Source organism: Eubalaena glacialis, chromosome 13 (genome assembly GCF_028564815.1).
Source record: "Eubalaena glacialis isolate mEubGla1 chromosome 13, mEubGla1.1.hap2.+ XY, whole genome shotgun sequence".
In the NCBI taxonomy this organism is placed as follows: Eukaryota; Metazoa; Chordata; class Mammalia; order Artiodactyla; family Balaenidae; genus Eubalaena; species Eubalaena glacialis.
Genome location: NC_083728.1, coordinates 27103910 through 27131409, shown reverse-complemented (window position 1 = coordinate 27131409; position 27500 = coordinate 27103910). Strand labels below are relative to the sequence as shown.

At 47.9% G+C, this 27500-nt stretch overlaps 2 protein-coding genes across 2 annotated transcripts in view; one reads left to right on the top strand and one right to left on the bottom strand.

Moving 5' to 3' along the window:
- Nucleotides 1-19720, top strand: part of ASXL1 (ASXL transcriptional regulator 1) — a 67326-nt gene extending 47606 nt beyond the window's left edge. Inside the window, exons 5-13 of the mRNA XM_061208427.1 lie at nt 8829-8949; nt 9034-9131; nt 9706-9799; nt 10258-10410; nt 11623-11786; nt 11881-11977; nt 13281-13386; nt 13673-14306; nt 14840-19720. Of these exons, the coding sequence (XP_061064410.1) occupies nt 8829-8949; nt 9034-9131; nt 9706-9799; nt 10258-10410; nt 11623-11786; nt 11881-11977; nt 13281-13386; nt 13673-14306; nt 14840-17761 (4389 nt within the window). The 3' untranslated portion in view covers nt 17762-19720. The remainder of the gene's footprint in view (nt 1-8828; nt 8950-9033; nt 9132-9705; nt 9800-10257; nt 10411-11622; nt 11787-11880; nt 11978-13280; nt 13387-13672; nt 14307-14839) is intronic.
- Nucleotides 19721-23440: 3720 nt separating this feature from the next.
- Nucleotides 23441-27500, bottom strand: part of NOL4L (nucleolar protein 4 like) — a 129404-nt gene continuing 125344 nt past the window's right edge. Inside the window, exon 12 of the transcript XR_009703528.1 lies at nt 23441-27463. The gene's annotated coding sequence lies outside the window, so the exon portion shown is untranslated. The remainder of the gene's footprint in view (nt 27464-27500) is intronic.

Below are 27500 nucleotides of genomic sequence, written 5' to 3'. Positions count from 1 at the left end.
TTCAGTTCCTCCTTTTCTTTGTTTATTTTGGTTGCTATCCTTCATGTAACAGTAGTGCTTACTTATCTGGTGGTCGTTGATAGTTCATTTACCGTGAGAACTGACAGATTCTGTGCTTGTGGGCACTGCTTGTTGACTGTGGTAGAGCGAGGACCTGGATGTTCTTTTGGAATCCCCCAATTATCTGTACTTTGAAGGTGTATTTTTTTAGGCTGGGCACTTTTTGCAGGAGGAGAGATCCTCCCATCTCTTGCCAGGTAGCGGAGAGTAGGCTGGGGCTGTAGGGCTGCCACTATTTGCGGAGCTTTGGGAGCCGTAGTTGGGGGAGAGAGCTAATGGTGTCACCGTTTTGTATATGGTCTTTGACTTAATGCTTCTGTTTATGGAGTGTGGCACCTCACTCTCTCCCCACTCCTTGAACTGGTGTCTTCTATTCCAGAACCTTTCTGGTTGAGTCCAGTCAGAATATAAATCTCCTGTTTTCTTCTGGAGCTGGAGGAAGGGTATTGCTTGACTGTTTGGGGACAGAGAGGAGATCTGAGGGGTCTGACTTCTTGTTTGGACTTCCAACCACTTCTCCTATTTTCGTTCCCATGCCTCACCTCTGTCTGCAGTGGTTCCTGGTACCTCTTAATCCCTGCCCCCTTGGGGGTTTTTCAGTAGAACTGGCTTGCTCTTTGTGGCTTTTCCCTCTGCAGTCTTAGACTTCGGTTTTCTTTCCCCTGCTGAGTCATCACTTCTTGTCTTCCTGTTATTCATCTTCTAGAATTTTATTGATAGTTCTCATCTACTGCCTTTTCTTCCCTCTTTCTCTTTGTGCATTTGTACTTTTTAAAATGCAGCCATTCTAAATGAGGCTTCAGGAGTTTGCAGAGAGCTGTGTGTGTTCATTTCGTCATGTTTAAAATGGAAGCTGCAGCCTTTGTGCAGAGAAAGTGGAAAATGCCTTTGACTTCCGCACCAAACCCTACCCTTGTATATGCCATCCAGGCCTATGGCCCTTGTTCCTTCCCAGTAGCAACCAACTACTGTCATCAATTTAATGTGCATCCTTCTTACTCATATGTGTCCATGAAAAATGTGTGGTTTGCTTATATAGATGTATTTTTTTATTCCTTTTACCTACCGTTTAATAGTGCATCATATCAATATATCTTTTTATTTATCCAGTCCCCTATTGTGAACATTTAGGTTTTTCACAATTTTTCCAGTTTTTCATTATTACAAACTATAATAGTAAAATTGCTGCAATAATCATCCTTTTACTTTTGTAGTCTTCATATGCAAATGTGTGAAATTTTTCTAGGAGATACTTCCCTACCTTTTAATGGGTAAAATGGAGGTGATTTGGAGGTGCTGTGTGGGGCTCAAAAATATTTCATTACATTTTCTTTACGTGTTATATCTGTGATGAGAAAAGTTGAATTATAAAACTTCCAAATCTTTTCAAAAATTTTATGAAGAAGCATGTGCTTTTTTAATGGTCCAGTAACCCCTTATTAACTATACGGAAATCCGAAATATTTTGAGAACTGACAGAATTTATTCCTAACTCACTTGGCAGTAAAACCTGACTTGCTTAAACTCATTTGGTGGCAAATCTCTGATCTAGACTGACAAGGACACTTTAAACCTATTTATTTCACCTGGTATGTACATATATGTTAATTCAAAAAATATTACTGTGTTTGATTATGGGTTGCTGGTGGTGTTAATATGATGTATTGCCATTGTAAAATTCAAGAAGTCCTAAGTTCTAAAACACATCTAGACCCAGGGGTTTCAGAGGAGGGATCGTGGGCCTATGGTCACCATCAGCTAGAAACTTTGTTTGCAGATATGGGTGGCACATCACAAATGAGAATTTTTCTGGTTGATGGAATCTACTTTTTTGTCATTAATGAGATCTCAGACAATTTCTTGTCTTTAAACTGTATTCCAAGAATGTGTTCATTTTTTAAATAACAGCTCTTTTCTTTGACAGCTGTAATATTGAAATTGCTTCTGATAATGCAAATGGATTTCAAATTCAAAGAACTTTTTTTACATTAAGTATTTTAAAAAAGGATAAAGCCTTTTCTCAAGCATACACAGAGGTTGCTTTACAAGTTTTAATCTTTCTTTAGGATTCACATAAAGTTAAAACATAACGGACCACTGTCTAAAAATGAATTTTAACTTTTGATCTATAAACTTTCTATACACTTTAATGTTTTTTATGTGGTTTTTATAAATTTTGATTAGATTCTTTCATGTTTTCAGAGCTGTCAAATTTAGTGAGCAAATTTTTATCCAGGTTTTTTGGGATGTAACTCACAGACCATATAGTTTACCCGTTTAAAGTGTACAATTCAGTGGCTTTTAGTATATTCATAAACTTATGCAACTATCACCGTTATATAATTCCAGAACATTTTCATTACCCTTAAAAGAAACCCTTTAGCAGTCATTTCCTATTCTCCCCTCCCTCTAGCCCCTAGCAACTGCTAATCTACTCACTTCATTACTAGAGCTTAATTAAAAAAAAAAAAAAAATGCAGAGCCTCTCATCTTGTTCTTCAGGAGTGTCTTGGCTTATTTGTGGCCCATTGCTTGTCCCTGTACAGTCAGGTTCTACCAAAAAAAAAAAAAAATCTGGTTGAGAGTTTTATTGAAATTTCATTAAACCTACAAGTCAATTTGAGAAGAGTTGACATCTTTACAGTGTTGAGTCTTCTTAATCAAGAACATGGTGTAGCTCTCCGTTTACTAAGTTTTAAACCTTTCTCGATAAAGTTTTGTTTTCTTCATAAAATGATTGTTTCTTTTGTGAGCTTTATCTCAGAGTAACTTTTATATTCTTTGTTATAAATTACATTTTCTAGTTGCTGGTTTTATTGCTGGTGTTAGGATCGCTTGCATTTTTAATGTGATTTTGAATCTTACAGCCTTGCTGAATTTCTTACTAGGTCGGAATCCCTTTCATCTTCAATGTAGATAATTATACTTATCTGGAATAACGACACTCTGGTTTCTTCTAATTCCTTCTTGTTTATTTTTCTTATACATTGGTTAGGAACTCTAATATACTGTTGAATGGTCAGTACATTCTTAGTTTTTAATAATATACATTAAACGACCCTCAGATCAGCCTTCTCTAAGAGAGTACAGATTTCTTGCTGAGGATAGGTTTGTCAGACCCATAAAGAAAGCAAAGGCATACCTGAAATTTGCTTACCGTTTTTTAGTTGTGAACCTAATCCTGGGTGGTTTAAAACTCATCGGTTTAAATTTTAGCGTTCCATTTTATTCATGTTTGGGGCTTCTAGTATTTACAGTGCATTTTATTTTTTAAAACATTTGACTTTTGGGAAAATATTGTATCTGGGTTTATTTATTAATGCTGGTTGCTTTTTTCCCCATCACTAGCCTCTTTGCCAGTAGCCTTGCCAAACTAATATATTTTATGTATTTTAAAAACATTTATTTGTGTTAATAGGTGAACACGGGTAAAAATTATATGGCAGGTGTTCTTTGTACTATTTTTATTCTTATAGCTTTTCTTTAAATTTGAAATTATTTCCAAATAAAGGTGTTCAAAATGTATTTGTTTGTAAAGGTAATACATGCCCATTATCAAAATAAAAAATGATTCAGAATAGCTATAGTAAAAAAAGACAAGTAACTCTTTTTCTTCTCTTTTCTTTTTTTTTTGTTGTTTTTGGGGTTTTTTGGGGTTTTTTGGCCATGCAGCTTTCAGGATCTTAGTTCCCCAACTAGGGATCGAGTCTGTGACCCCTGCAGTGGAGTGCCAAGTGTCCTAACCACTGGACCACCAGGGAATTCCCTTTTTTTTTTTTTTTTAACAAATAAAAACACTTGATCAAAAAGGAAAATATGAGAATGGCCAGTAAGCACATAAAAATGCGCTCAATATCTTTAGTCATCAGGAAAATGAAAATTAAAGCCGCAGTGAGGTACTCACTGCATTAGAATGGCTAAAATAAGACTGATACCACCAAATGTTGGTGAGGATGTGGAGCACCTGGAACTCTCATACAGTGTTGTTGGGAGTGTAAATCTTTGGCTTTTTTTTTTTTTTTAAATAAAGTTGAACATCCATCCTATACCCCCACAGTTCTATTCTTAGATATTTACTCAGGAAAAATGAAAACATGTCGATAAAAGCTGTGTACAAGAATGTTCAGAGTAGCTTTGTTCATAATAGCCCAAATTTGGAAATTACCCAAATGCCTTCAACAGGAGAATAGATAAACAAATGGTTGCATATGAATGCTACTCTGTAATAACAAGTAATGAACTACTGATGTATGCAGCAGCATGGATGACTCTCATAGACATGAGACTGAGTGGAAGAAGCCAGACAAAAGAGAGTACCTACTGTATGATTGCATTTACATGTAGAACAAAAGTAGGCAAAAATAATTTTTGGTGGTAGAAATTGGAACAACCATTGTCTCTGTGGGGTGGGAGGGGCAGTGTAGAGTGGGGATTGACTAGGAAGGGGCACAAGGGAACTTTTAGGAGTGTTGGGTGTGTTCTATATCTTGGTATGCATTTTTAGAAATAAACTTATTGGGCTTCCCTGGTGGCGCAGTGGTTAAGAATCCGCCTGCCAATGCAGGGGACATGGGTTCAAGCCCTGGTCTGGGAAGATCCCACATGCCGCGGAGCAACTAAGCCTGTGTGCCACAACTACTGAGCCTGCACTCTAGAGCCTGTGAGCCACAACTACTGAGCCCACATGCCACAACTACTGAAGCCCACACACATAGAGCCCATGCTCCGCAACAAGAGAAGCCACTGCAGTGAGAAGCCCACGCACACTGCAACAAAGAGTAGCCCCCGCTTGCCGCAACTAGAGAAAGCCTGTGCGTAGCAACGAAGACCCAATGCAGCCAAAAAAATAAATAAATAAATTTAAATTAAAAAATAAAATAAAATAAATTTATTTATTATTTATTTTATTTATACCAAAAATGGTATCATTTTTGACTGCGTTGGGTCTTTGTTGTTGTGTGCAGGCTTTCTCTAGTTGCAGTGAGTAGGGGCTACTCTTTGTTGCAGTACATGGGCTTCTCATTGCGGTGGCTTCTCTTGTTGCGGAGCACGGGCTCAAGGTGTGCGGGCTTCAGTAGTTGTGGCATGTGGGCTCAGTAGTTGTGGCTTGCAGGTTCAGTAGTTGTGGCACAGGGGCTTAGTTGCTCCACGGCACGTGGGATCTTCCCGGACCAGGGCTCTAACCCATGTCCCCTGCGTTGGCAGGCGGATTCTTAACCACTGCACCACCAGGGAAGTCCCTTGATACGCATTTGTCAAAACTAATCAGATAGTATACATTTCACTCTTTGTAAATTGTACCTCAATTTAAAAAAATAAGGGAAAGGACACAAGGGGTATACATTGATCCAAGGACATTCTCCTGCATAAGCACAATACAGTTCATCCATGTTGTTGTGAGTAGCTGTAGTTCGTTCTTTTTTTCATTATTGTATAATATCCATTTATTGAGTATTGATCAATACATCAGTCAATCCACGTAGTGATTCTACTGATGGGCACTTTGTTTATAGCCGAAGTTACAGATGACGCTGTCATGAACATCTGGATGTGTACATGCATGTATTTCCCTAGGGAATCCAAACCTAGGACTGACATTGCTGGGTTATAGGATGTTTGTATCTTCAAGTGTAGCAGATAATGCCAAACCACATTCTTAAATGCCTGGATCCATTTTCAGTGTACCTGTTCCCTGTTCCACATCCTCATTAGCACTACTTGGTATTGTTAAACTTTAATTTTAGCCATTCTTGTGGATGTGATGTCATCTCATTGTGGTTTTAATTTGCATTGTTTTGTGTCTTCCTTACTTTATTGAGGTTAAATACCTTTTCGTGTGAATGTTGGCCATTTGGATATCCTCTTTGGTACAATGCCTAATTCAGGTCTGCCTATTTTTCTTACTGGTTGCCTTTTTCTCTCTCTCTTTTTTTTTGGCCGTGCCGCGTGGCATGCGGCATCTTAGTTCCTGAGCTAGGGATCAAACCCGTGCCCCCTTCAGTGGAAGCAGAGTCCTAACCACTAGACTGCCAGGGAAGTCCCTGGGTTGCCTTTTTCTTATTGACGTATGCAGTCTAGATACAAATTCTTTATTGGTTATATGAATTGCAGATCTCATCTTCAACTCTGTAGGTAGCTTGCCCTTTTTACTCTATTAATGGTATCATTTGCTGAACAGAGGATATTAATTTTAATGTAGTTCAATCGATTGATTTTCTCCTTTTTAAGATAGTATCCTGGGTGAGTCTTACAAGTGTTGGGTTAAAAGGTATATACAGTTTTTAGATTTTTGCTTACAGTTTACTTTCCCACTGGCTGTGTATAAACCTTTTTATACCATTTTTACTCTCACCAACAGTGTATGTGTGATTTTCCCACACTCTTGCCAGAACTGGAGTTTTGGGGTCAGTTTTGACAATGTAATAGACCTCTTTTCTTCATTAAATGAGTATTTTGTCTTAGTTTGCCTGTATGATTCAGGGAATAAATTTGTTGCATCATTCCAAGAACATGGCAGTCAGTAAGCCTAATTGCAAGATTAATACTAAAAATATTCTTTAGCTTTTGATCCTGTGAGGAGCATTTATCGTTGGTAGGGAAAAGAGAGAAAGATATAAAAAGCCATTTTCTTTTTTATTAATTTAAGTCAGCCTGATGTTGGCTTAAATTAATGAAAATAAACTGATGAAGGCTTAATACAATAGTCCCCCATTGTCTGTGGGGGAATATGTTCCAGGACCCCAAGTGGATGCCTGAAACTGTGGATAGTACCTAACTCTATATATACTATGTTTTTACCTATACATACATACCTATGATAAAGTTTAATTTATATATTAGGTACACTAAGAAAGTATAAATCAGGCAGAGCAAGAAGTGACAGCACCACTACGCTTGCCTTTGGGGCCATTATTAAGTAAAGTGAAGAGTTTCTTGAACACAAGTGCTGTGATACCATGACAGTCGATCTGATAACTGAGATGGCCACTCAGTGACTAATGGGTGGGCCACACTGGACAAACAAATGATCCACGTCCCAGGTAGGTCGGAGCTGGACAGTGTGAGATTTTAGCACACTGCTCAGAACAGCGTGCAGTTTGAAACCAATGGGTTGTTTATTTCTGCTACTTTCCATTTAATATTTTTCGACCATGGTTGATTGTGGAAAGTGAAAAAACCCCTCAGGTAAGGGGAGGCTACTATATAGTGGAATCAAGGAATCCATGGAATTGATCAAGGAATCCATGGAATTGATGAGTTAGAATTTTGTGGATTTTCCTTGTAAATTTCTGGCATATTTTTAAGTGATAGAATATGATTTTACCTACTCTTTTTCACACACTTTTACTCAAAGAAGACATCCCCACCCCAATCTATATCTACTCCTCCTCTCTCCATCCCCCAATATTCATTCATACTCCTTCCTGGTTTCGAGGTAGCTCCTAAGTTTTCCTTGGGGATGGGTAGAGTTTCATTTTGAGACTCCACGACAGAGACTGTTGGAAGAAGTATTTGTTAGGAGATGAAATTTGGAGTGGAACTCTCCTCTACACTCTAGCCTGGTTCCCACTATCTTACTTTAGTTTAGATCTTTATCCTTTTCAATAGATTTCTGTCATAGTCTAACTCTTCTTCTGCCTCCAGACTTCCCATGGTTAACAGAATGAAATTCCTAAAACTCAGATCATTCTCCTGATTAACATCCTTCAGACTCTAAAAAAATCACAGTCTTAATCCCTCAGCACAGTGCCATGATTATCATCAGCCCTCTTGCCGTCTCTCTATCCTCCTCACGTATCCAGTTTCCCACACACCTACTGAAGTCTATGGTTTCTTTGAATTTGGAATGTTCTTCCACATTGGCTCATCACATTACCTCAGACTCCCTCTCCCTCCCCACTGGCAGCCCATCTGCCTATTTACTGACTTCTTTTAAAACAGCTCAAGCAACACATCTCCTTGGAAACCTTACCTCCCTGATCCTTATTCCCCTTCTGTATCTCCATGCCCTCTTCTCCAGCTCAGTGAGTTAGATGCTCCCTGTTCTGGGCTGCTACAGTTCTCTCTGTATCCTTCTATCACTGTGCTTTGTATTGTTATAGATTGGACTTTGTCCTCTACTCATTTGAGCTCCTTGAAGGCAGGGCCCTGATTCCCCTCCTTAGTCCCACCCCACCCGCCGCCCGGAACTAGCATGGTGTAGTTTATAGGAGGCACCCCATAAATGTTTAATGAATGATTAGATGCAAAATTATATCTAACTTTTTTTTTTAATTTATTTTTGGCTGCATTGGGTCTTCATTGCTGCACATGGACTTTCTCTAGTTGCGGCGAGCGGGAGCTACTCTTCGTTGCGGTGTGCGGGCTTCTCATTTTGCGGTGCCTTCTCTTGTTGCGGAGCACAGGCTCTAGGCACGTGGGCTCAGTAGTTGTGGCTCGCAGTTCTAGAGCTCAGACTCAGTAGTTGTGGCACACGGGCTCAGTCGCTCCGTGGCATGTGGGGTCCTCCTGGACCAGGGATCGAACCCGTGTCCCCGGCATTGGCAGGTGGATTCTGAACCACTGCGCCACCAGGGAAGTCCCTCTAACTTTCTTAATGTACGTATGAGAAGAACTTTCTGAGAAAAAGAGGTCAATTAGAAAGGGATAGGAATTTAATCAATATTCTAAATCCCTCTTCTCCAAAAGCAATACACATTTAGGAATGACTACTGTGCTTGTAGGATTTGTAGGGTTTTGCTCACCTGAGTTGTGCCTTGCTGTCACAGAAGGATGCCCTGCAGTGGTCTCGCAGTCCGGCTGCAGTGGAGGGAGAGGAGCCAGAGGACACAGCTGATGTGGAGAGCTGTGGGTCTAATGAAGCCAGCACTGTGAGTGGTGAAAATGATGGTAAGTGCCCTTGACAAGATGGGTGAAGAGCCACAAGCAGTCGCTAGGGTCTAACCTTTATTTCCCTATTTCCCTCTCTTCCAGTTTCTCTCGATGAAACATCTTCTAATGCTTCCTGTTCTACCGAATCTCAGAGTCGGCCTCATTCCAATCCCAGGGACAGCTACAGAGCTTCCTCACAGGTGGGGGGAGAGTCGGTGACTAGGCTGGATGGATAAGTGAGGCAGGCACAAGACAGGACTCTTCCTCCTGTAGTTAACTGAGCGTGTTGAAGAGTGGAGAAAATCACTTTGGTCTCCACCTGTTAGTACCATTTAAAAGTGGGCCATAGGAAAAGTGGGTAGTAGATCTGAGAGCAGAGCAATTTGTTTTTTCTCTTTACCATGGATGGATAATTTTGTCTGTATTTATGAAAAACCTGGGAACATTCAGGGAGAAGTATAACAGAGTGGGGAGAACATGAGCTTGGGAGTCATCAGTTTGAATTGCAGCCCCACCACTCACTAGCTTTGGGCAAATTCCTTACCTGTAAAGTGGGGAGAGCAACACATTCTTTTCAGTGTGGGGTGATGCTTGGCACAGTGGCCGGCACCTGGCTCAGTAGAATGAGTCATTGCTATTATTGGCATTACCTGCCCGTGCTGGTTGAACACTAACTCTGTTTTACAAGACAGTGAGGGAGACATGGTCGAGAGGGACAGCTGTTGTGGCCTGCAGGTGACTCAGGCTCCTTTTGTATCCCCTCTGGGAAAATAGGCAAACAAGCAGAAGAAGAAGACCGGGGTGATGCTGCCTCGAGTTGTCCTGACTCCTCTGAAGGTAAACGGGGCCCACGTGGAATCTGCATCAGGTATGTGTAAACTCGTGATTGTGATGCTTCTTCTTCAGGTCCTGGGGACCTGCCTCCCTCTGGCAGCAGCTCTTGGCCTAGGTAGTGCCGTGCCAGTAGAGTCAGGAACCCTCCTCTGGCAGGCAACACGCCGTGGCGGTGAGACCCGACCTAGCTTCCGGCATGGGCTCTGCTGGGCGCCCTTCCCCTGGCCTCACGGGGCATTTGTGAGGGTCCCGTGAAGGCGTGTGCAGGTGCTTTGTAAAAGATACAGTGCAAACTAAGATGGCGGTTTGGCATTCTTACGTGATAATTTAAAGCCAGACCAGGAGATGGTGATCTCTGACGGCCCAGGGCTGGGCCATGGAAGCACCGGTGTTGCTGGCAGCATCTCAGGGAGAGCTGGGAGAAGTAAGCTTGTCTGAGAGCCGTGGGCGCGGCGTGTGATGCTTTTGACCGGTGGAATGCTGTGCCTTCAGGGTTCTCAGGCCGCCACGCCGATGGCGAGAGCGGCAGCCCGTCCAGCAGCAGCAGTGGCTCTCTGGCCCTGGGCAACGCTGCTATTCGTGGCCAGGCCGAGGTCGCCCGGGACCCTGCCCCGCTCCTGAGAGGCTTCCGGAAGCCGGCCACAGGTAGGTGGCTTGGCACTCATTTCTCTGCCTGTAAGGGGGCCCCTGCAGGCCTAGAGAGAAGATGATGTCTTCTACTCCACTCCTTTACAGTTTATTTTTACTTCTCAGGTGGCCCTCTATTTTTTGTTGGTTTTTACCTTGTATTTTGGTTATGTCACATATAGATTTTTCTCTGCTAGACTGAGAGAACTCCCTTTGGGCAGAGATGGTGCCACATTGCTCCTTGTATGTCCCTGTAAGGGCCTAGCCTGTGCCTGCCTTGATACTGCTTAGTGAGTGCTCAAGTGAGTGAAAATTGCTTCTGAGTGTCTCAGTGAAGAATTCCAACATTTGTTTTCTTTCTTCGGTAGCATCCTGCCAAGTTTGTTCTCAACGTCTGCAGTCTCTGTCAGATGCCCTTTTTTATAACCTAGTTAGTATATGGGGTGGAAGCCTATGCTGAATTTGGGCTATGCAGACAAATTCAGTAGTGTGCACCTCCCACCCGCAGTAGGGCTATTTGCAAGGCTAGTATGCTGTTTGCTATTTCCAGATTTATTTCTCAAAGCCCACATGCTGGGTTTTTGTAGATGGGCCACATGAAATCATTAAGAAGACTAACCTTGGCTTCTGAAAATTAGAATAAACCATCACCCAAGTGGCAGCTAGGTTTGCTGTCTTGTAGGCTCTCCAGCTCATCAGCCTTGCTCAGTCTTAAAGCCTCACAGGTCTCTATTCCATTTGCTGAGGCTTTTGTGAGAGGTATTGACATTGCAGTGGGCTTTAAACAACCCTTAGCACCTTTCTGCCTGGAGGTCAGACCTCTCCAGCCCATTCACAGAAGACTTCTGCAGATTTTTCTGTAGGACGCTAACCGGATTCACTTTTAGACTTCCCTCGTTCTCCCACTGGCTTTGTGGAGCCTCTTCTCCAGCTTTGGAGGGAAGCTCAGAGCCTGCCCCTTGCCTGGTTTTCTGTGGGAAGAGTGTCCCTTCAGGCTGTGACACAGCGTGCCACTGGGTCTTGTCTGAGACGATGCAAGCCCAAGTGTTCTCTTAGGTTTGATGGTAGCCGATAGGGTAGGGTAGACTGGATGATTGAGCTCATTGTGTGCAGATAAGTTCTGGGTAGCTTGAGTGCTGCCACCAAAGTTTTCCCTCAGTTGGCATTTGCTTTTTTGGTTTAAGAAGCTGAAAATCTACATTTTGCTTCCTACTGCTTGAAAAATCACAGGTCAAATGAAGCGCAACAGAGGGGAAGAGATAGACTTTGAGACGCCTGGGTCCATTCTCGTCAACACCAACCTCCGGGCCCTGATCAACTCTCGGACCTTCCATGCCCTGCCGTCCCACTTCCAGCAGCAGCTCCTCTTCCTCCTGCCTGAAGTGGACAGACAGGTACAGATGGGTGGCTTCCTCTTTGCTCTCTCTGGGCTAGCTTCTGTTCTCTTTCTAAGTTTCTTTATTGTTTTTTTTGCCTTGATCCTTCCAGGTGGGGACTGATGGCCTGTTGCGTCTCAGCAGCAGTGCACTGAACAACGAGTTTTTCACCCACGCGGCTCAGAGCTGGCGGGAACGCCTGGCTGATGGTGAGTAAACGTTCTCGTCCCAGCGGCTTGGAAGATGCCTGCCATGTGTGGTGTCACTTGTCTCCTGGTATTTAAAACCCAAAACCCAAATACTCATTTTTCAACAGTCTTTTTCTTTTTTTTCCAAGGGGCATTATTTAGTATAAGGCAGGCTTTCCTCTAATAGACGTGGTGGATGTTAATGTGCCCCATAGCTCTAAAGAAGGTGCAAGAGTATTTGGGCTTTCACTATTTTCTGTGTATATATTCATCTGCATTGCCTCTTCATCATTAAAACTATAAACTCCTATTCTTTCCAGTAAGCATGGCATTGACCTACTCGGTAAGTTCCACCAGGCGCTCTGTCTTTTTAGATGTTGCCACTTGGAGTGATTGTTAGCTTCTCGTAGTTCAATTTTGTGGGGAAGCTATGTGGGAAGTGCACTGGGAGGTCTCCAAGACTCCCCTCCAGGTTCAATGATTTGCTAGGAGGACTCACAGGACACAGCATGTAGTTGTACTCAATGGCTGTAATTTATTTCAGTGAAAGAATACAGAACAAAATTAGCAAAAAGGGGAAAGACGTCCGGGGTGTAGTCCAGGGAAACCAGGCGCACACTTCCGAGGTCCTCTCCCGGTGGCGTCCCACAGGATGTGCTCAGTTCCCTCAGCAAGGAGTTGTGACCGCACGTGTGAAGTGTAGTCTGCTGGGAAGCTCGTCAAGGACTTGGTGCCTATGGTTTTTATTGGGAGCTGATCATGTAGGAAGCCTCTGACCCAAACCCAAATTCCAGATTCCCCAAAGGAAAGCAGGTATTCGCCATAAACCATCTGGTTTGCTTCAACTGTTCAGGCACAGTGAGCCATTCCCTGTCAGTTATGGGGTGGGACCCTCCTGAAATCCAAGGTTCCAGATGTCAGCCAGAGGCCCACCTTGTCAGCAGGCCTGTCTGAGCCTGCTGTGTTAACTTTTTTCTGCGCATGGAGTAAGAACGATTCTCTTGTTTATTTATTTTTGTTCTGCTTTTTTGATCAATGTGTTGTTTGCTGTTGAAGGACTGATTACCTGAGGGAAGAATAAATTTCCCTTATAATAGGTGTGTTAGTTCTGTCCTGAATAAGAGCACGATGTGAAAGATCCTCTGGGGGAGACAGGAGCCAGTGTGAGGAAGATAGTGAGGGTTAAAAAAATGATTTCCAAGCTCACCAAAGTCACATGTTATTTTGAAAACTCCTCTCATGGTAGAACTGCAAGATTTGGCTTTTCCTAAGACAGACCTTAATATCCTTAATGCACCACTTGAAGAGTTTTGTTTCTCTCTAGGCGAATTCACTCATGAGATGCAAGTCAGGATACGACAGGAAATGGAGAAGGAAAAGAAGGTGGAACAATGGAAAGAAAAGTTCTTCGAAGACTACTATGGACAGAAGTAAGGCCCTTGGTGCTGTGAGTCCTAGTGTGGTTTCTGGGGGGACAGAGGCAGGTGTTCTCAAAGCCATGCATACTTGCTGTGTCACCCAGGAATGTGGAGATTACAGTGACTCTCATTTAGCTTAATGCCATTCATGGGGAAGCTAACATAGGTTTTTCTGTGGTTAGTGTTACATACCATGCAGATTTATTTTGTTCTGAGAGATCTAATATTTGGGTGTATATTATTCATAGTGGATGTGCCCTCCCTGCCCTGTAACTGATAATGTGAGTTTGGTTTGCAGATTGGGTTTAAGCAAAGAAGAGTCATTGCAGCAGAATGTGGGCCAGGAGGAGGTTGAAATCAAGAGTGACTTGCGTGTCTCGGGAGAATCAACACGACTGCAGCGTGGCCCGGCCACCCGGCAGCGAGATGGGCATTTCAAGAAACGCTCTCGGCCAGATCTCCGAACCAGAGCCCGAAGGAATCTGTACAAAAAACAGGAGCCAGAACAAGCAGAGGTTGCTAAAGACACACAGTCTGTGGCACCAGACATCCCCCTGTACAAGGATGGGGAGGCTAAGACCGATGCAGCAGGGGTGGGCGGTCCCCACCTGCCTGGCACATCCTCCACAGCACCCAACCCAGAGAGTTCCGAATTCCCGGTGGAAACTGTGGCTTCCCGGATCCAGCCCGATCCAGACGACCTGGCACGTGTCTCCACGGCTCCAGACAGAATTCCCAGCTTGCCTCAGGAGACCGTGGATCAGGAACCCAAGGATCAGAAGAGGAAATCCTTTGAGCAGGCGGCCTCTGCATCCTTTCCCGAAAAGAAGCCCCGGCTTGAAGATCGTCAGTCCTTTCGTAACACAATTGAAAGTGTTCACACCGAAAAGCCACAGCCCACCAAAGAGGAGCCCAAAGTCCCGCCCATCCGGGTAGGAGGCTGTTTGATCCTGGCTGCCCTGAGCCCAGGCCCCTTTGAGGGACGGGAGATTAGTGGGGCTCCTTTGCAGGGACAGAAAGCCCCCTGAGCCCTTGTGTTAATTATGTGGGAGTGTAGAGCTCTCTGTATGAGAGGCGTTCTTGAGACTGACTTGAGTATCAGGGGGATAAGGTTCTTTTCTTCCTCACTTGGTTGTTCACTCTGTTGAAGTTATCTCTAGAGGTCAGAATCCTTTGGGGTTTTAAAATCTTTTATTAGGTGGTGGTAGATTTTTTGTGTAGTGACTCACACAGTCCCACCAGAAATTAAATTTAGAAGTGTGGCATATAACAGCCCTTGAGCAGAATCTTCTCAGAATGGTGTGGTGTCTTGGACAGCCATTTTACCATGATTATTTCATTTTTAAGGAAAATGATTTGATTCTCTAGGCCGTGACCTCTAAGCTACTAGGGTCGCGATTTAGCTTTACAGTTCCTAGGTCAGAGCGCTCAGTCAATTAAAACTTTTCTTATTTTTCTCTTGCAGATTCAACTTTCACGTATCAAACCACCCTGGGTGGTTAAAGGTCAGCCCACTTACCAGATATGCCCCCGCATCGTCCCCATCACAGAGTCCTCCTGCCGGGGCTGGACTGGCACCAGGACCCTTGCAGACATTAAAGCCCGTGCTCTGCAGGTCCGAGGGGCGAGAGGCCACCACTGCCATCGAGAGGCGGCCACCACTGCCATCGGAGGGGGGGGTGGCCCGGGTGGAGGTGGCGGCGGGGCCACCGATGAGGGAGGTGGCAGAGGCATCGGCAGTGGTGATGGTGGTGAGGCCTGTGGCCACCCTGAGCCCAGGGGAGCCCCAGGTACCCCTGGAGAGTGTGCGTCAGATCTACAGCGAACACAACTACTGCCGCCTTGTCCTCTAAATGGGGAGCATGTCCATCCTGGAACTGCTGTGTCCAGAGCCAGGAGAGAGGACCTGGCTTCTCTCAGAAAGGAGAAGAGCTACCCACAACAGAGGGTTCCAGATGGCCTCAGAAGCGGGCTGGAAGATGCTTCCCGACTCCCCATTGCTCCCACTGGGGACCAGCCATGCCCGGCTTTACCCCCACTGCCCTCCAAAACCCCGGCACCTGAGCGATTAGTTGAGCAGCCTGCGTTGCATCTGGGAGGTAGAACTGAATGTGGGTCTGGTACCACTTCCTGGGAAAGGGGTAATGAGGAGCGAGGACCCACCATCCCCCTGGAGAACAGTCCTGTTCAGGCTCTAGCGGGGGATGTTGGATTAGAAGAAGGAACCGGCCAGGCTCTAGACAGTGACAGTAATCCCACCGTGAAGGATCCTGTGAATGTGACCCCCAGTCCCATCCCTGAACCATCATTGGCCGGTTCCCTGCAGGACAGACCATTTGATGACGAATCAGGACTTGGTGACTCGGGCCCACCCATGAGGGAAAGTGCTACTAGACAAGAAAACTTGAAAACCGAGGCTCCCGTCTCTGCTGGTGCTGCTCCTTGGATGCCTGGCCTGTCAAATGACAAGGCAGTGGGACAGCCTGAACCTGACTCCAGAGAAGACGTCCCATCTGTTAAGCCGCAGGTTGGAGAGGAGTGGGAGAAAGCTGCTCCCCTCATTCCAGCGTCGCCTGGGGGGTTGACAGCTGAGGAGGGTCTGGATCCCCCCGACAACTTGGCTTCACTCTGGACAGTGCCATCTCCAGGGTGCGTTGCCAGCACCGGCCATGACTGCAGACAGCTGGAAGGTGAAAAGCTGAAAATCAGTGGAGACTCTGAAGCGCTGAGTCCTCACAGCGAGTCCACAGACACAGCCTCTGACTTTGAAGGCCACTTCTCTGAGGACAGCACTGAGGCCGAGCCTAGTGAAGCTGCAGTGCCGAAGAGGTCCTCAGAGGTGGAGCAGGGTGAGAAACACATTTGGAACCGCTCCACCTCACTCTCCAAGGTGAACGGTGACCTGAGTCTGGTCACAAGGACAGACGGGATGGTTGCTCCACAGAGCTGGGTGTCTCGAGTATGTGCGGTTCCCCAGAAGATCCCGGACTCCCTGTTACTGGCCAGTACCGAGTACCAGCCGAGGCCTGTGTCCCTGGGCAGGCTCGCGTCCTCGGTGGAGGCCACTAACCCCCTCGTGATGCAGTTGCTGCAGGGCAGCTTGCCCCTAGAGAAGGTTCTTCGTCCAGCCCACGGTGGCAGCAAACCCGAATCCCCACGACTCCCACTTACGACAGAGCAGAGCCGTGGCGGCTCCCTGCGTATGGGATCTTTGCAAGACCCTGGGGAAAGCAGTTGTGAGGTTGGCAGTAGCAGTCCCAGTTCTTTAAGAGCTTCGAAGGAGTCTCTTCTACCTGAGAGCCGTGAAGCAAGCACCGGCCTCGCCAGGCTGGAGGCCGCCCAGGCTCCTGGAGCGCCCCCAAAGATTTCCAAGCACGCCCTGAGTTTAGACTCCCTATATCCGGTGACAAATCCAATGGCTGCCTCTGGGAAAGTAGAAGAAGTGGATTCCAAAGAGCAACTCTCTCCCTTTAGTTTTGAAGATCAGAAGGAAGCTGGTGACCTGTCCCAGTGCAGTAATTCAAGTGCTGCCCCAGGCACGAGTCCGGGAAATCTCACTACCTCGAGAGCTCCTTGTTTCTCATCTGTAAATGTGGTCTCCTCGGGTCCCGATCAGGCAGGTCGGGCCCTGGGTGATCAGAACACTGCTGGAGGCCAAGGGAAGAAGCTCTTTGGCTCCAAAAACGAGGCTACAGCCCTTCAGTGCCCCCGGCCTGTGGAGCCAACGCCTCTGCGTGCTGATGCCCCTCCCGATTTTCCCAGCAGGAAGTCGGGGCCAAGCAAAAACTCTGTGTCTGGTGGGGTACAGACTGCCAGGGAAGACTGGGCTCCAAAGCCACCGCCTGCCTCTGTTGGCAGCATCAAGAGCGAGAAGACTTTTGGTGGGGGGCCTCTCAAGGCGAATGCAGAGAACAGAAATGTAGCGGGGCCTAGTCCTCGGGAGCTGGTGGATCACTTGCAAGGGATGCCCTTTGTCCTTGATTTGCCCTTCTGGAAATTACCCCGAGAGCCTGGGAAAGGGCTCAGTCAGCCTCTGGAGCCTTCTTCCATCCCCTCCCAGCTCAACATCAAACAGGCATTTTATGGGAAGCTTTCCAAACTCCAACTAAGTTCCACCAGCTTTAATTATTCCTCCGGCTCCCCCACCTTTCCCAAAGGCCTTGCCGGAAGTGTGGTGCAGCTGAGCCACAAAGCAAACTTTGGTGCAAGCCACAGCGCATCACTTTCCTTGCAGATGTTCACCGACAGCAGCACGGTGGAAAGCATCTCACTCCAGTGTGCGTGCAGCCTGAAAGCCATGATCATGTGCCAGGGCTGTGGTGCGTTCTGTCACGATGACTGTATTGGACCCTCAAAGCTCTGTGTATTGTGCCTTGTGGTGAGATAATAAATTATGGCCATGGGAAAAGTTGTATATTTAGTGTGTGTATTTTGATAATGACGGATCTTAAATCTGTATACAGAATATCATTGATAAAAATAGACTCTGTCTCTCTAGGCAAGAGTTCTCTTGCCTCTCCCTAAAATCTGTAGTGCTAAAGCCCCTCGGCCACTTGTCAGCCTTCTGGTTTTGCTGGAAGGGTTTCCTGCAGGGCAGGTTGCTGGGTTGCCCAAGGCTGGCCGGCCAGCCCGAGCTCTTGTCACACAGACAGAGCCTGGTGCGGCGTGGGCAGCCTCCTTGAGACTCAGAGGGACTTGAAGCTGAAGCAAGAAGGTTGTGTTCTCCACCAAGGGGACTAACCTACCCGAACTGAGTAGAAATGTCAGTCTTCCACTGCCCCCTCCCTGCCGTCTTTCCTCCCGCTGCTCCTCAGGGAGTTGATGGGGAAGAAGCCAGCACAGGGTTAAAGCAACTCCCAGCAGTGCCCACCAGGGGGCTTAAGAACCTGCTGACCTCAGGGTCACAGTCATTTGCCAGTTGATGGAGCCAGTTTGACCTTTGGTTCTGTTGCTGAAGCCAGTTTGGGACTTGCCTGTCTCCGAATAATCCACTGGCCCGCAGGAGCTTTCGGAACCTTGAATAGACCTGCTTGGACAATGGGTCGGGCATAGGATTGTCTTTCCTCCTTGTAAGTCAGGTGTCCAGACGTTTGGCAGGTGAATTTGTCTGCTCGACACCCTCTCCGTCACTTTGGACTCTGTGGGAGTGGGCATCTCCACGCACCTGTGTATGTGAAAGTCATTTTACATTTCAAAGCAGTGTGTTTTTCTTATTTTTATATTTTTAACTCTTTACTCTTGGATGTATAAAGTGAACTTCTGGCTTCTGTAAGTATGCTCTATGCACCTCTAATGTTTTATCATGTATTTATATGTTGTACACAGTACTGGCCGATTCTGTAAATGGATGTATTGTACAGAGAACACGAACGACTCTCCCTTATATTACGTCTTCGGCATCATTGCATTAAAGTGGTGTAATTGACTTCTCTCCACCTGTGTCAGAGCCACTGCGTGCTGTGCTGCCCGACGTGAGGGGTGGAGTGATTGACTTGGGACCTGCCAGTTGGCCCGGTGCCCTGTCACCGGTCAGCCGGTGGACCTGCTGCAGTTGCAGAGCCACGGGCAGCCCGGCTGCTCGCTGCTGGGCGAATGCGTCTCGCTCCTCATCTCTTCTCCTCCGACCTTCACTGGCGGCTCGCTGCCGTGTGTGACAAATCACCACCACCAGTGTCACGTGCTTCTGGATTCAAGGGTGAGTGCCCTGGGCAGCCCCCAGGTGGGCCTTCTGGACCTGGCTCCGGGCTCCCCACCTGTCGGCTGTACCTGGGACCACGCTTTCCTGGGGCCACAGGGCTCCACTGGACATACTTTTGACAGCAGGTTAAGGAAGAAACAGCTATGCCAGCTGCCAGCGTCTCTCCCAGCACGTTTCCAGCAAGTAGATGTCTCCATAGCTGTGTCACCTCACCCTGCTTCCTGCCTTATTTCTTGTACCTCGACTTGTGAGTTGAGCATCTTCCTTGTTGAACTTAGGTCTCCCTGTGTGAGTGCATCTGTGTGAGCTGTAAAATTGGTATGACTTCAGCAAGTCTCATGTCATCTGAAAGGTCTTTTCTTTCCCCCACTTTTCATCCATTGTGGCATTTCTGTCATCTGAAGCATGAGTGGGAAGTTGGCAAAGGTGTGGTGGTGATTTAAATGCAGTATTGGCCAAGTCCAGGTTGTCAACTTCAAGAGTCTGTTTACCAAAGACAGGGAGCAGAGGCACAAGCGTGTTTGACCCTCTTCTTCTGCTGTGACCTTTGGGGCCACCCTAGGGGACAGTTGGAAACTGGTCCGCCAGGGAAAGCACTGCTCTTGTATGTCTCTGTGGTCTTGGAAAAATAAACCTGTACAACCTGCACATGTGGTCTCGGTCATCTTCTGCGGCCGCCCTGGTGGGCTGGGAGGAAGGTTGGGTTGGGAGGCAGACCCCGGCTCACTTCACCTCGGCGCTGGAGCTGATTTTCTAGTGTGTGGAGTTCTTTTGAGACGTTGGTTCCAAAGGTGCGACTTGTCAGTGTTGCTGGTCTTCATCAGACTGAGCGCGACGTGGCGAACTTACCCATTTATCCACCGTGTGGACTGGAGCAAAATCTAATGAAGCCGATGGGGGTCCTTTTCGCCCGTGAATCAAAGCCGTGAACTGTGACGTCCCTCCACAGCGCTCATCCCAACCGCCTTGCTGAGACTGAGGTTGCCCGAGGGATTCCTCCTGGCGGATGATCTCGGGGGAGGGTGACCAGCAGCAGTGAGGGAGGGGCCGGCCCGAAATGGGGTCTGATGTTGGTTGACGAGCCTGAGTGGATGGCAGACTGCAGGGGTTGACTTTAAAGATTAATTAAAGTACGTATCCATTCATTTGTTCCCCGTGAACTGGAGAAAGTAGATTTTACGCGCGTTGGAACATGTTTTGGGGCAGTGCGAGCTGTAGTTTTGCGGTGCTGCGATTTGATTGAGGTGCGGGGGGAGAAGTCGTGGTCAGGTGGCTCTGTGGTGCCTGGGTAACTGCCTGGTGGTGGTGAGGTGTACATGCGCCTTCATGTCATGCAATCTGTTTGCCCAGTTACTTCTGCAGGAGCTTAGAATGCGTGGGAAGCCAAGGCTGGGACCTGACGTTGCCAACTGCGTCTCAGCAGGGAGGTGGAACGTGCGCTGGGTTAGAGTGGGGGCCTGGCTACTTGCCAGCTCAGTGGTTGGGGTAAGTCACTAAGCCCCTGGCAACTTTCTCATCGCTGATTTGGGCTGAGAGTTGCTACTGCATAAAGTCATAGTGTGTGGCGCATAGGAAGTCCTCCATCCTGTTAGCTCGCATGGGACCGAGACTTACAGGAGAGATCAGTATGGCTCCTGTCGTCTGCTTGACCCTCACCCCAGGGAGGAGCCGTGGAGAGGGGGGCCCGTGTGGCACGCTGAGGGCTGGTGCGAGCTGAGTGGATGTCTGACTTTCAGCCTCTCACTACAGTTGAGTGCATAGTCCTGGGTTTAGAGACTGAGTACTTGGCAGGAGAGGCTTATTTTACTCATGGCCCAAAGGACAAGGAAATCGACTGTTTCAGAATCTGGAAAGTGTGCTGTCTTACTGGCCAGGCACAGTGTCACCCGTTTGTTTCATGTCCTACCTGCTCATGAGGAAGTCAGACCCTGCTTGAGATAGGTGTGTGCGCGCGCGCGCGCGTGTGTGTGTGTGTGTGTGTGTACACTCAACAGAGTAGCCACGTCCCTCCGGCCTCGGGGACCAAAGCCCAAAGCGTCTGTCTGCCTTGTGCCCTGAGAGGAGGCAGCACGGGCTGTGTTGCCCTTGTGTGTGTGTGTGTGCCATTTAAAGTGATGGAGAGGGTAGGCTCTGTGACCCTGGAGGTTAATACTTGAAACCAAATGGTGACAGCGCCCTGTGCTTCCTCTTTGTGCATCATTTTGAAAGCCTGGAATGAACATCTCTAACAACCAAAAGGTGTAGACGGAAGCTCTGTAAGGATGACAGTAACAAAAATACAGCTGTCAGTGCAGTGATTCTTAACTTTTCTGGGAACACGGGCTCCTTTGAGAGTCCAGTGGGAGCTCTGGACCCTCTCCCCGCAGGAACGTGCACACGCGCGTGCGCGCACACACGCGCGCACACACACACAAAGTTGTATTATTTCAGATGGTTTAAGAGCCCCCCCTCCGCCCCGCTGGCAGCTGGAGCCCCTCACTGAAGAACCCCCTGACTGATAATAAACCTAATAAAATCTGGGTTTATACAAAAGAGGGGAGAGAGGACTTTGCAAAGGATTCTCCTTCAGTCTGTAGCTACTGACCTTCACTAGTGCATTTAGATTTAAAAGTGCGTTACAGGCATGGTCTCCCCTCCCCCTCACCGAGTAAGCTGAGCTTCGCCGCCTGCTCGGTCACTGCGTAGCCTTGATCTCACTGTTCCATGGGGGTGTCCCCTTTGATGTTGTCCTCTACACTTAACACCGGTGGTCTGGAGCTCCATTTAAAGAAGCCGGGATGGGACCAAGCAGCCCTTCTCTGTCCACAAGCTCTTCCTCCTTGGATCCCAGTGTCCCTGCGGCTGGCTGCGGCTTCGGCTGGAGGTGAGTACTTTCCATTGGGCCAGCGAGGACCGTGTGCCGTGGGCCTGGGCTCTGGCTGTGTTGTCCCAGGTGGGGGAGTTCGTGGTCCCTTGGTGATTCTCAGCAGTGGTAGTTTTGGTGGGACAGGCACTGTCATGGCATCACTGAGGATTTGCTGCTCTGGGTCCCTACCTTCATCTGAGAAGATGAAGTGCCACCTTCTGCTTTGACTGTACCTGCTCCTCTTCTTACGAATCTCAGCCCCAGGGTATGTAGACTCCCGCGGGGCAGCGCTTTCAAACTGTTGGCCCCTCTCCCTTTACCTGTTTAATATATTTGGCTACTGCACAGAATTTCATTTAAAAAAAAAGAGATTCTTCTGCCATTACAAAAAAAATAAACGTTTAATGACTGCCACATAGTGTGTGTGGGTGTGTGTATATACAAGCAATTGTTAACAGTTACATTTATGCTTTTAACTCACACAGAATTGTTTTTAAACTCCTGATAATCAGGTTTGGCCCCAGTCACATTCGTGAAAGTTTTCCTTAAAGTTTAACCTAAATTGAATGCAGGATGAAAAAAAGTCTGCACACAAGTAAACGTCTTTGGAAAAAAAAAAAAGCAGCCCTTTTGTTTCCTTCAAGGGCATCCCAGGTGTTGGGTCGAATGGAGTGTCAAGTCCTGACGGTTCAGGACCAGGGATGGTGTTTCCTCGGTTTTCCCAGCCGCCTGAGTTTGGTTTCAGTCTCAGAAGAGCTGCGCCCTGGGCGGACGGGAGTGGAAAGAGGGCGATTTGCAGGGAAACAGCTGCATTTAAGACCTTGCTTGGGCGCTGGCTGAATCCAGGCGAGGTGTGCACCCGGCGTGCCCTCTTTCTCATCTGTAAGCGGGGCTAGAGCACCTCCCTGGGAAGGCAACGGTGAGATTTCAAAATGATGTGCGCCTGTGCTGGGCACCTGACAAGGACCAGGAAAGGTCCATTTCCTTCCCTTTCTGAAGGGTGAGGCGCCAAAAAAAGTGACAAGTTCATTTGTTCAAGAAAATCTACCAAGGACCTTCTGTGTGCTAGCTTATTGGCTAGGCAAAGGTGGAATCTGGGACTTCCGTGGTGGCGCAGTGGTTAAGAATCTGCCTGCCAACGCAGGGGACACGGGGTTCGAGCCCTGGTCCGGGAAGATCCCACATGCCACAGAGCAACTAAGCCCGAGCGCCACGACTACTGAGCCTGCGCTCTAGAGCCCGCGAGCCACAACTGCTGAAGCCCACGTGCCGTGCCTAGAGCCCGTGCTCCGCAACAAGAGAAGCCACCACAGTGAGAAGCCCGCGCACCGCAACGAAGAGAAAGCCCGTGGGCAGCAACAAAGACCCAACGCAGCCAAAAATAATAAGTATATAAATAAATTAATTTTTTAAAAAAAGGTGGAATCTACTGGTAGAATGGTGTTTCAGTGCCAGACTAGAGTTGGAGGGAACAGAACTGGCTGGCAGTGCTGCTGTTGAGAGGACACAGTGGAAATAAAGCATTCAGTTTGTTATTCAGTGTTTATTAAGTAGATTCAGTCTTATATATGATATACAGATTCAAAAGAAAAAGGATTCCACATACTTATGAAATCAGTGCATTTAGCAAGTAATACCATGGAGATAACAGCTCGATTAACAGCTCATTGGTCTTTTGTTAAGTGAGGGGAGAGGGAGTTGGCCTGTGCTAGTCATTCCACAAACAAAACAGAATTTAGTTGCATCACATAGAGAAGACACATTCTAAGAATTAAAATATTAAGCCACATTTACTGGAAAAACTCACTATATAGAACACAAATAATTTTTATAGAGCATTGAGGAGGAAGTCCTCACCTGCTTAGAAGAGCCACGTTAAGTTGCATAGGTGCATATCTGTAAAAATATAATTTAGAGGTGAAGCCATTGATTAAGTAATAAAGAGTCATCTTTAAAAGTTGGTGCCATCTGCTGTTTGTCTTAAGTGCCATATGCTTACTGTCTGGAGCCCCCTGCCCATCCCCAGAGGTGATGCCTCATGAATGAGCTGCCTCCAGGGGACCCTGAAGAAATGCTTATACCATCTGCATTGGAAAGTCTTAAAACTCATCTCAGGTAGGGAACTTGCGCTCTTCCCCAACGTGTCTAAATTATGCCAGGGGATTGGAAACCTCTCGGGTTGTCCCTAAATCTTGGGTGGCTTCACCCTGAAGCTCCCATGAGTCAACGTGACCTTCCCATTCCCAGGCTGTCAGGAGAAGAGCTATATCCACCCCCGGCTCTGCAGCCAAGTCCTACTTTCACTTTTCATGAGTCCACGCAGTTTCCCACCTGCAGCCGAAAGGAAGTCTCCCTTCTGAGCCCTGCTCCTAAATGGACCATATGACAGAGGCATATGGGCCATCTGCCGCATGGAGATTTTTCTGAGCTTAGAAAAGTATTCTTCAGCAAATCTGCGTTCTGTGTGGTGTAGGTTTTTTGTTTTTGTTTTTAGGTGGAAACATAGGTAAAAAGTGAGAGGTTTTTGTTTTGTGGCTTTGCTAAGCAGATGAGCTTTGAGGTGCACCTTCCTCCTCAGGAGCGAGTCTTGCAGGACACACAGGGACCGGGGCATCTGTACATGTAAACAGTACACTTTCACTGAGTCCAAAATTAGGAGCAAAAATACAAAGGTTCACATTGGTCTTAGGTAGATACAGGCGAAAAAGGACTGAGCTGTTTAGCTCATAAACAACAAAAACAAAGTTTCTAAAGCACCACTAAATTATATAAAAATCAGACCATGGACGGATTGAAACTGGTATTCTGGTGAAATACTTTACTATCTTGTAAAAAGTTTTACAAAAAATTACAAATTAAAAGTATCAACCCTCTGAGTTCAAAGCAGCATTTTGAAAATGAACTGGTAATTAATCCTATAACCACCCCTGGAGTCATAAGTGGCCCTTGGGAATAGGGATGGCTGGGTTCCACCTGTTTGAAATCTTCTGAAACCTTCCAACCCCCTGCCGGTCCCCCTCCCCCTCAACACTGTCCTTGGGCATAAACTGAGTGGTGACGGTAAAATGAGTTTTAGATGGGTTGTACTCTCACTGGTCTACCAGATGATCCACCACTAAGACCAAATTCCCATTTCTCCTCTGATTCTAACCTTGTGGGATTAGCCCCCTGCAAAGACTCTGGAACTGGTATATTCTATTCTTGCATTACCTCTTAAACGTAGGATCCCAAATGATCAATTTGTGCCCTGAGGCCCTCCGTAAGAACTGGCTGTGGGGCAGGGCTTTGGACGCTCCCTTTAGGAGAAGGCAGTCCCTGGGGTGAGGGGGGACAGCAGCGAGCTGGGTTCAGCAGAGCCAGCTCTTTGGTGCTTCTCCAAGTCCGGAGGAGAGGGATGGGGTTGACGCTGCATCTTTTAAAACAAAAGCAAAACTGAACAAGTTCCCTGACTGGACTAGCTAATGGAATCCTGTTTCCACACAGTAACTTGCTCCTGATTCTGCTGTCACGAGGGCTTCATGTGCAGCTTCACTAGGAAGGAGCCCACCCAAGAGGTGGGGTCAACGTGACGGGATCCACTGTCCTGGAGGGGCTCTGGGAGCCCCAGTGGACCTTGAACCACTATCATCATTTGCTTCCTTTCTCTTTGAAGCACACTGAACCTACATACACTCTTATCGCGGTGCTAAGGCCGCTGAAGGTGGTCAGTTAGTTAGGACAAGCTTGACTCAGAAAAACACTTCACACTGTAGCTTATACGGAGCTTCAGATCTAATCCCTTGTGCGGGTAGTGGCAGAAGCCCCTTCCCCAGTCTTTCTCACTCCTGTGTGTTCAGAAAAGCTAACCATTTGTGCCTGGCTTGGGTACTGCCTCCGGGAGGAGAAATGACATGTGAAGCAGTTGATGTCAAGAATTCTAAGGCGGCGATTGTCTGTGCCAGTTTTCAACATTAAGATTTTCACAAATTGCCTGGGGTAACATTTTGCAAAAGATCTACTGATTACTTTTTGTAGTATTGTTCACACACAAAAATAAATATTTACACAAATTCAAACGTCCGGGAGTAGTACTGAGCAGATGGGGGCGGGACTGTGTGGACGCTGGGGGGTGGGAGCGGCCTCGGGCACTGGAGCTTGTGCTGTGCTGACGGCGGGTCTTGGCGTCCCGGCCCTGGCTGGAGCCTGGGGACTGGTCAGATGGAAGGCAGAGGTGGTGTGGCTGCGTGGGGTGCTGGAGGCCACTTGGGAGAGCAAAGGCCACCCTCAACCTCTCGGGGCTGGAAGCAAGCAGGGGGCAGGACCCCCTGCCCTTCCGACTTTCTGGATCCGGGGCCCGTAGCTCAGTCGTGGATCCGAGGAGGGGGAGGCATCCACGCTGGAGCCCCCTCACCACCCCTCCTGAGGGTGGTCTGCCACAGTGCCGGGAGGCAGTTGGCTGCAGAAAAGCTGGTTTGGGAAGGGGGTGCCTGCTTTGGGGTCGAGCGGCTCTCGACCCTAGGGTCCCCTCGGCCCTGGCTCCCCTGGGACCTCTTTGCTCTGAGGGCGGAAAGGCAACAGAGGGCTTCTGCCAGCTCCGGGCAGGGGCGGGCAGCAGAGGGCTGCTGTCATGGCTACGGAGTGTTGCATGGAGAGGCCCTGTGGGCCTTGTGAGGTCTGGGCAAATCCCTGGTTTTAGCAGCACTGGTAGGTATTGCACTGAGCAAGAGGAAGTGCCTATCGGGGAGGAAGGAAACCAGGCCAGCCTTTTCTTTTTGCCCTTTTTCACACTCCAGGGATTATGGGTTTCTTCCAGGACTGGCCCCTGCAGAAGGGCTGCTCCTAGGAGAACCCAGGTGGCTTCTCCACTTCTGCTGATGGTCCCTTTCCTCCAGCCACGGGGGCAGGGGACGGGAGCTGCGGTCCACCCGGGAGCTCGCAGTTGCCTTTCCTGACAGCCAGGGGCGCACCCTGCAGAAACGAGGGGGTGGGGTGGGGTCGGGGGCCCTTCCCGGCGGGTGTCCGAGGGGCCAGAGCCTGTGCGGAGAAGTGTTCAGACCTGGCTCCCTGGGGGCAGGGTGAGGGCAAGGGCCCAGCTGGCCGGCTGCCGTGCCCCAGCACTCTGTCCTGTCAAGCGCCCGGGCCAGGGGACGGCCAGCGGCTGCTCGCGAGGGCCGAGGTCCTCCCTGGGCTCCAGCTCCTGGCCTCCCCTCTGGACTTACCTCCCAGGCAGACACACTGGGTGGGGGAGGTGGGAGACAGCCGTTCAGAACAGGCTCAGGGCACATCCTGGAAAAGCCCACGCTGGAGTGTGAGGTAGAATACGGGTGACCGTGTGACTGGGGCGTCTGTGGGATGGGGGAGGGGGAGCCGCTTTTGTTTGTCTTTGCTCTGCAGTGGGTGTGGGTGAGGTCCTCCTGCTTGGCGGGGCTGGGCGCTCAGAGGGCCAGCCAGCCCGGCGCCCCCGCTGCCCCCAGCCCTGCCGGCCCCCAGCCCGCGCCAGTGTAGTGATATGGAATGTTAGGTCACAGGGATACATCCTTCTGATCAGACAGACACAGACTGGCAATCTGTACAAACACAAAAGAATCCATTTTCAGAAAAATA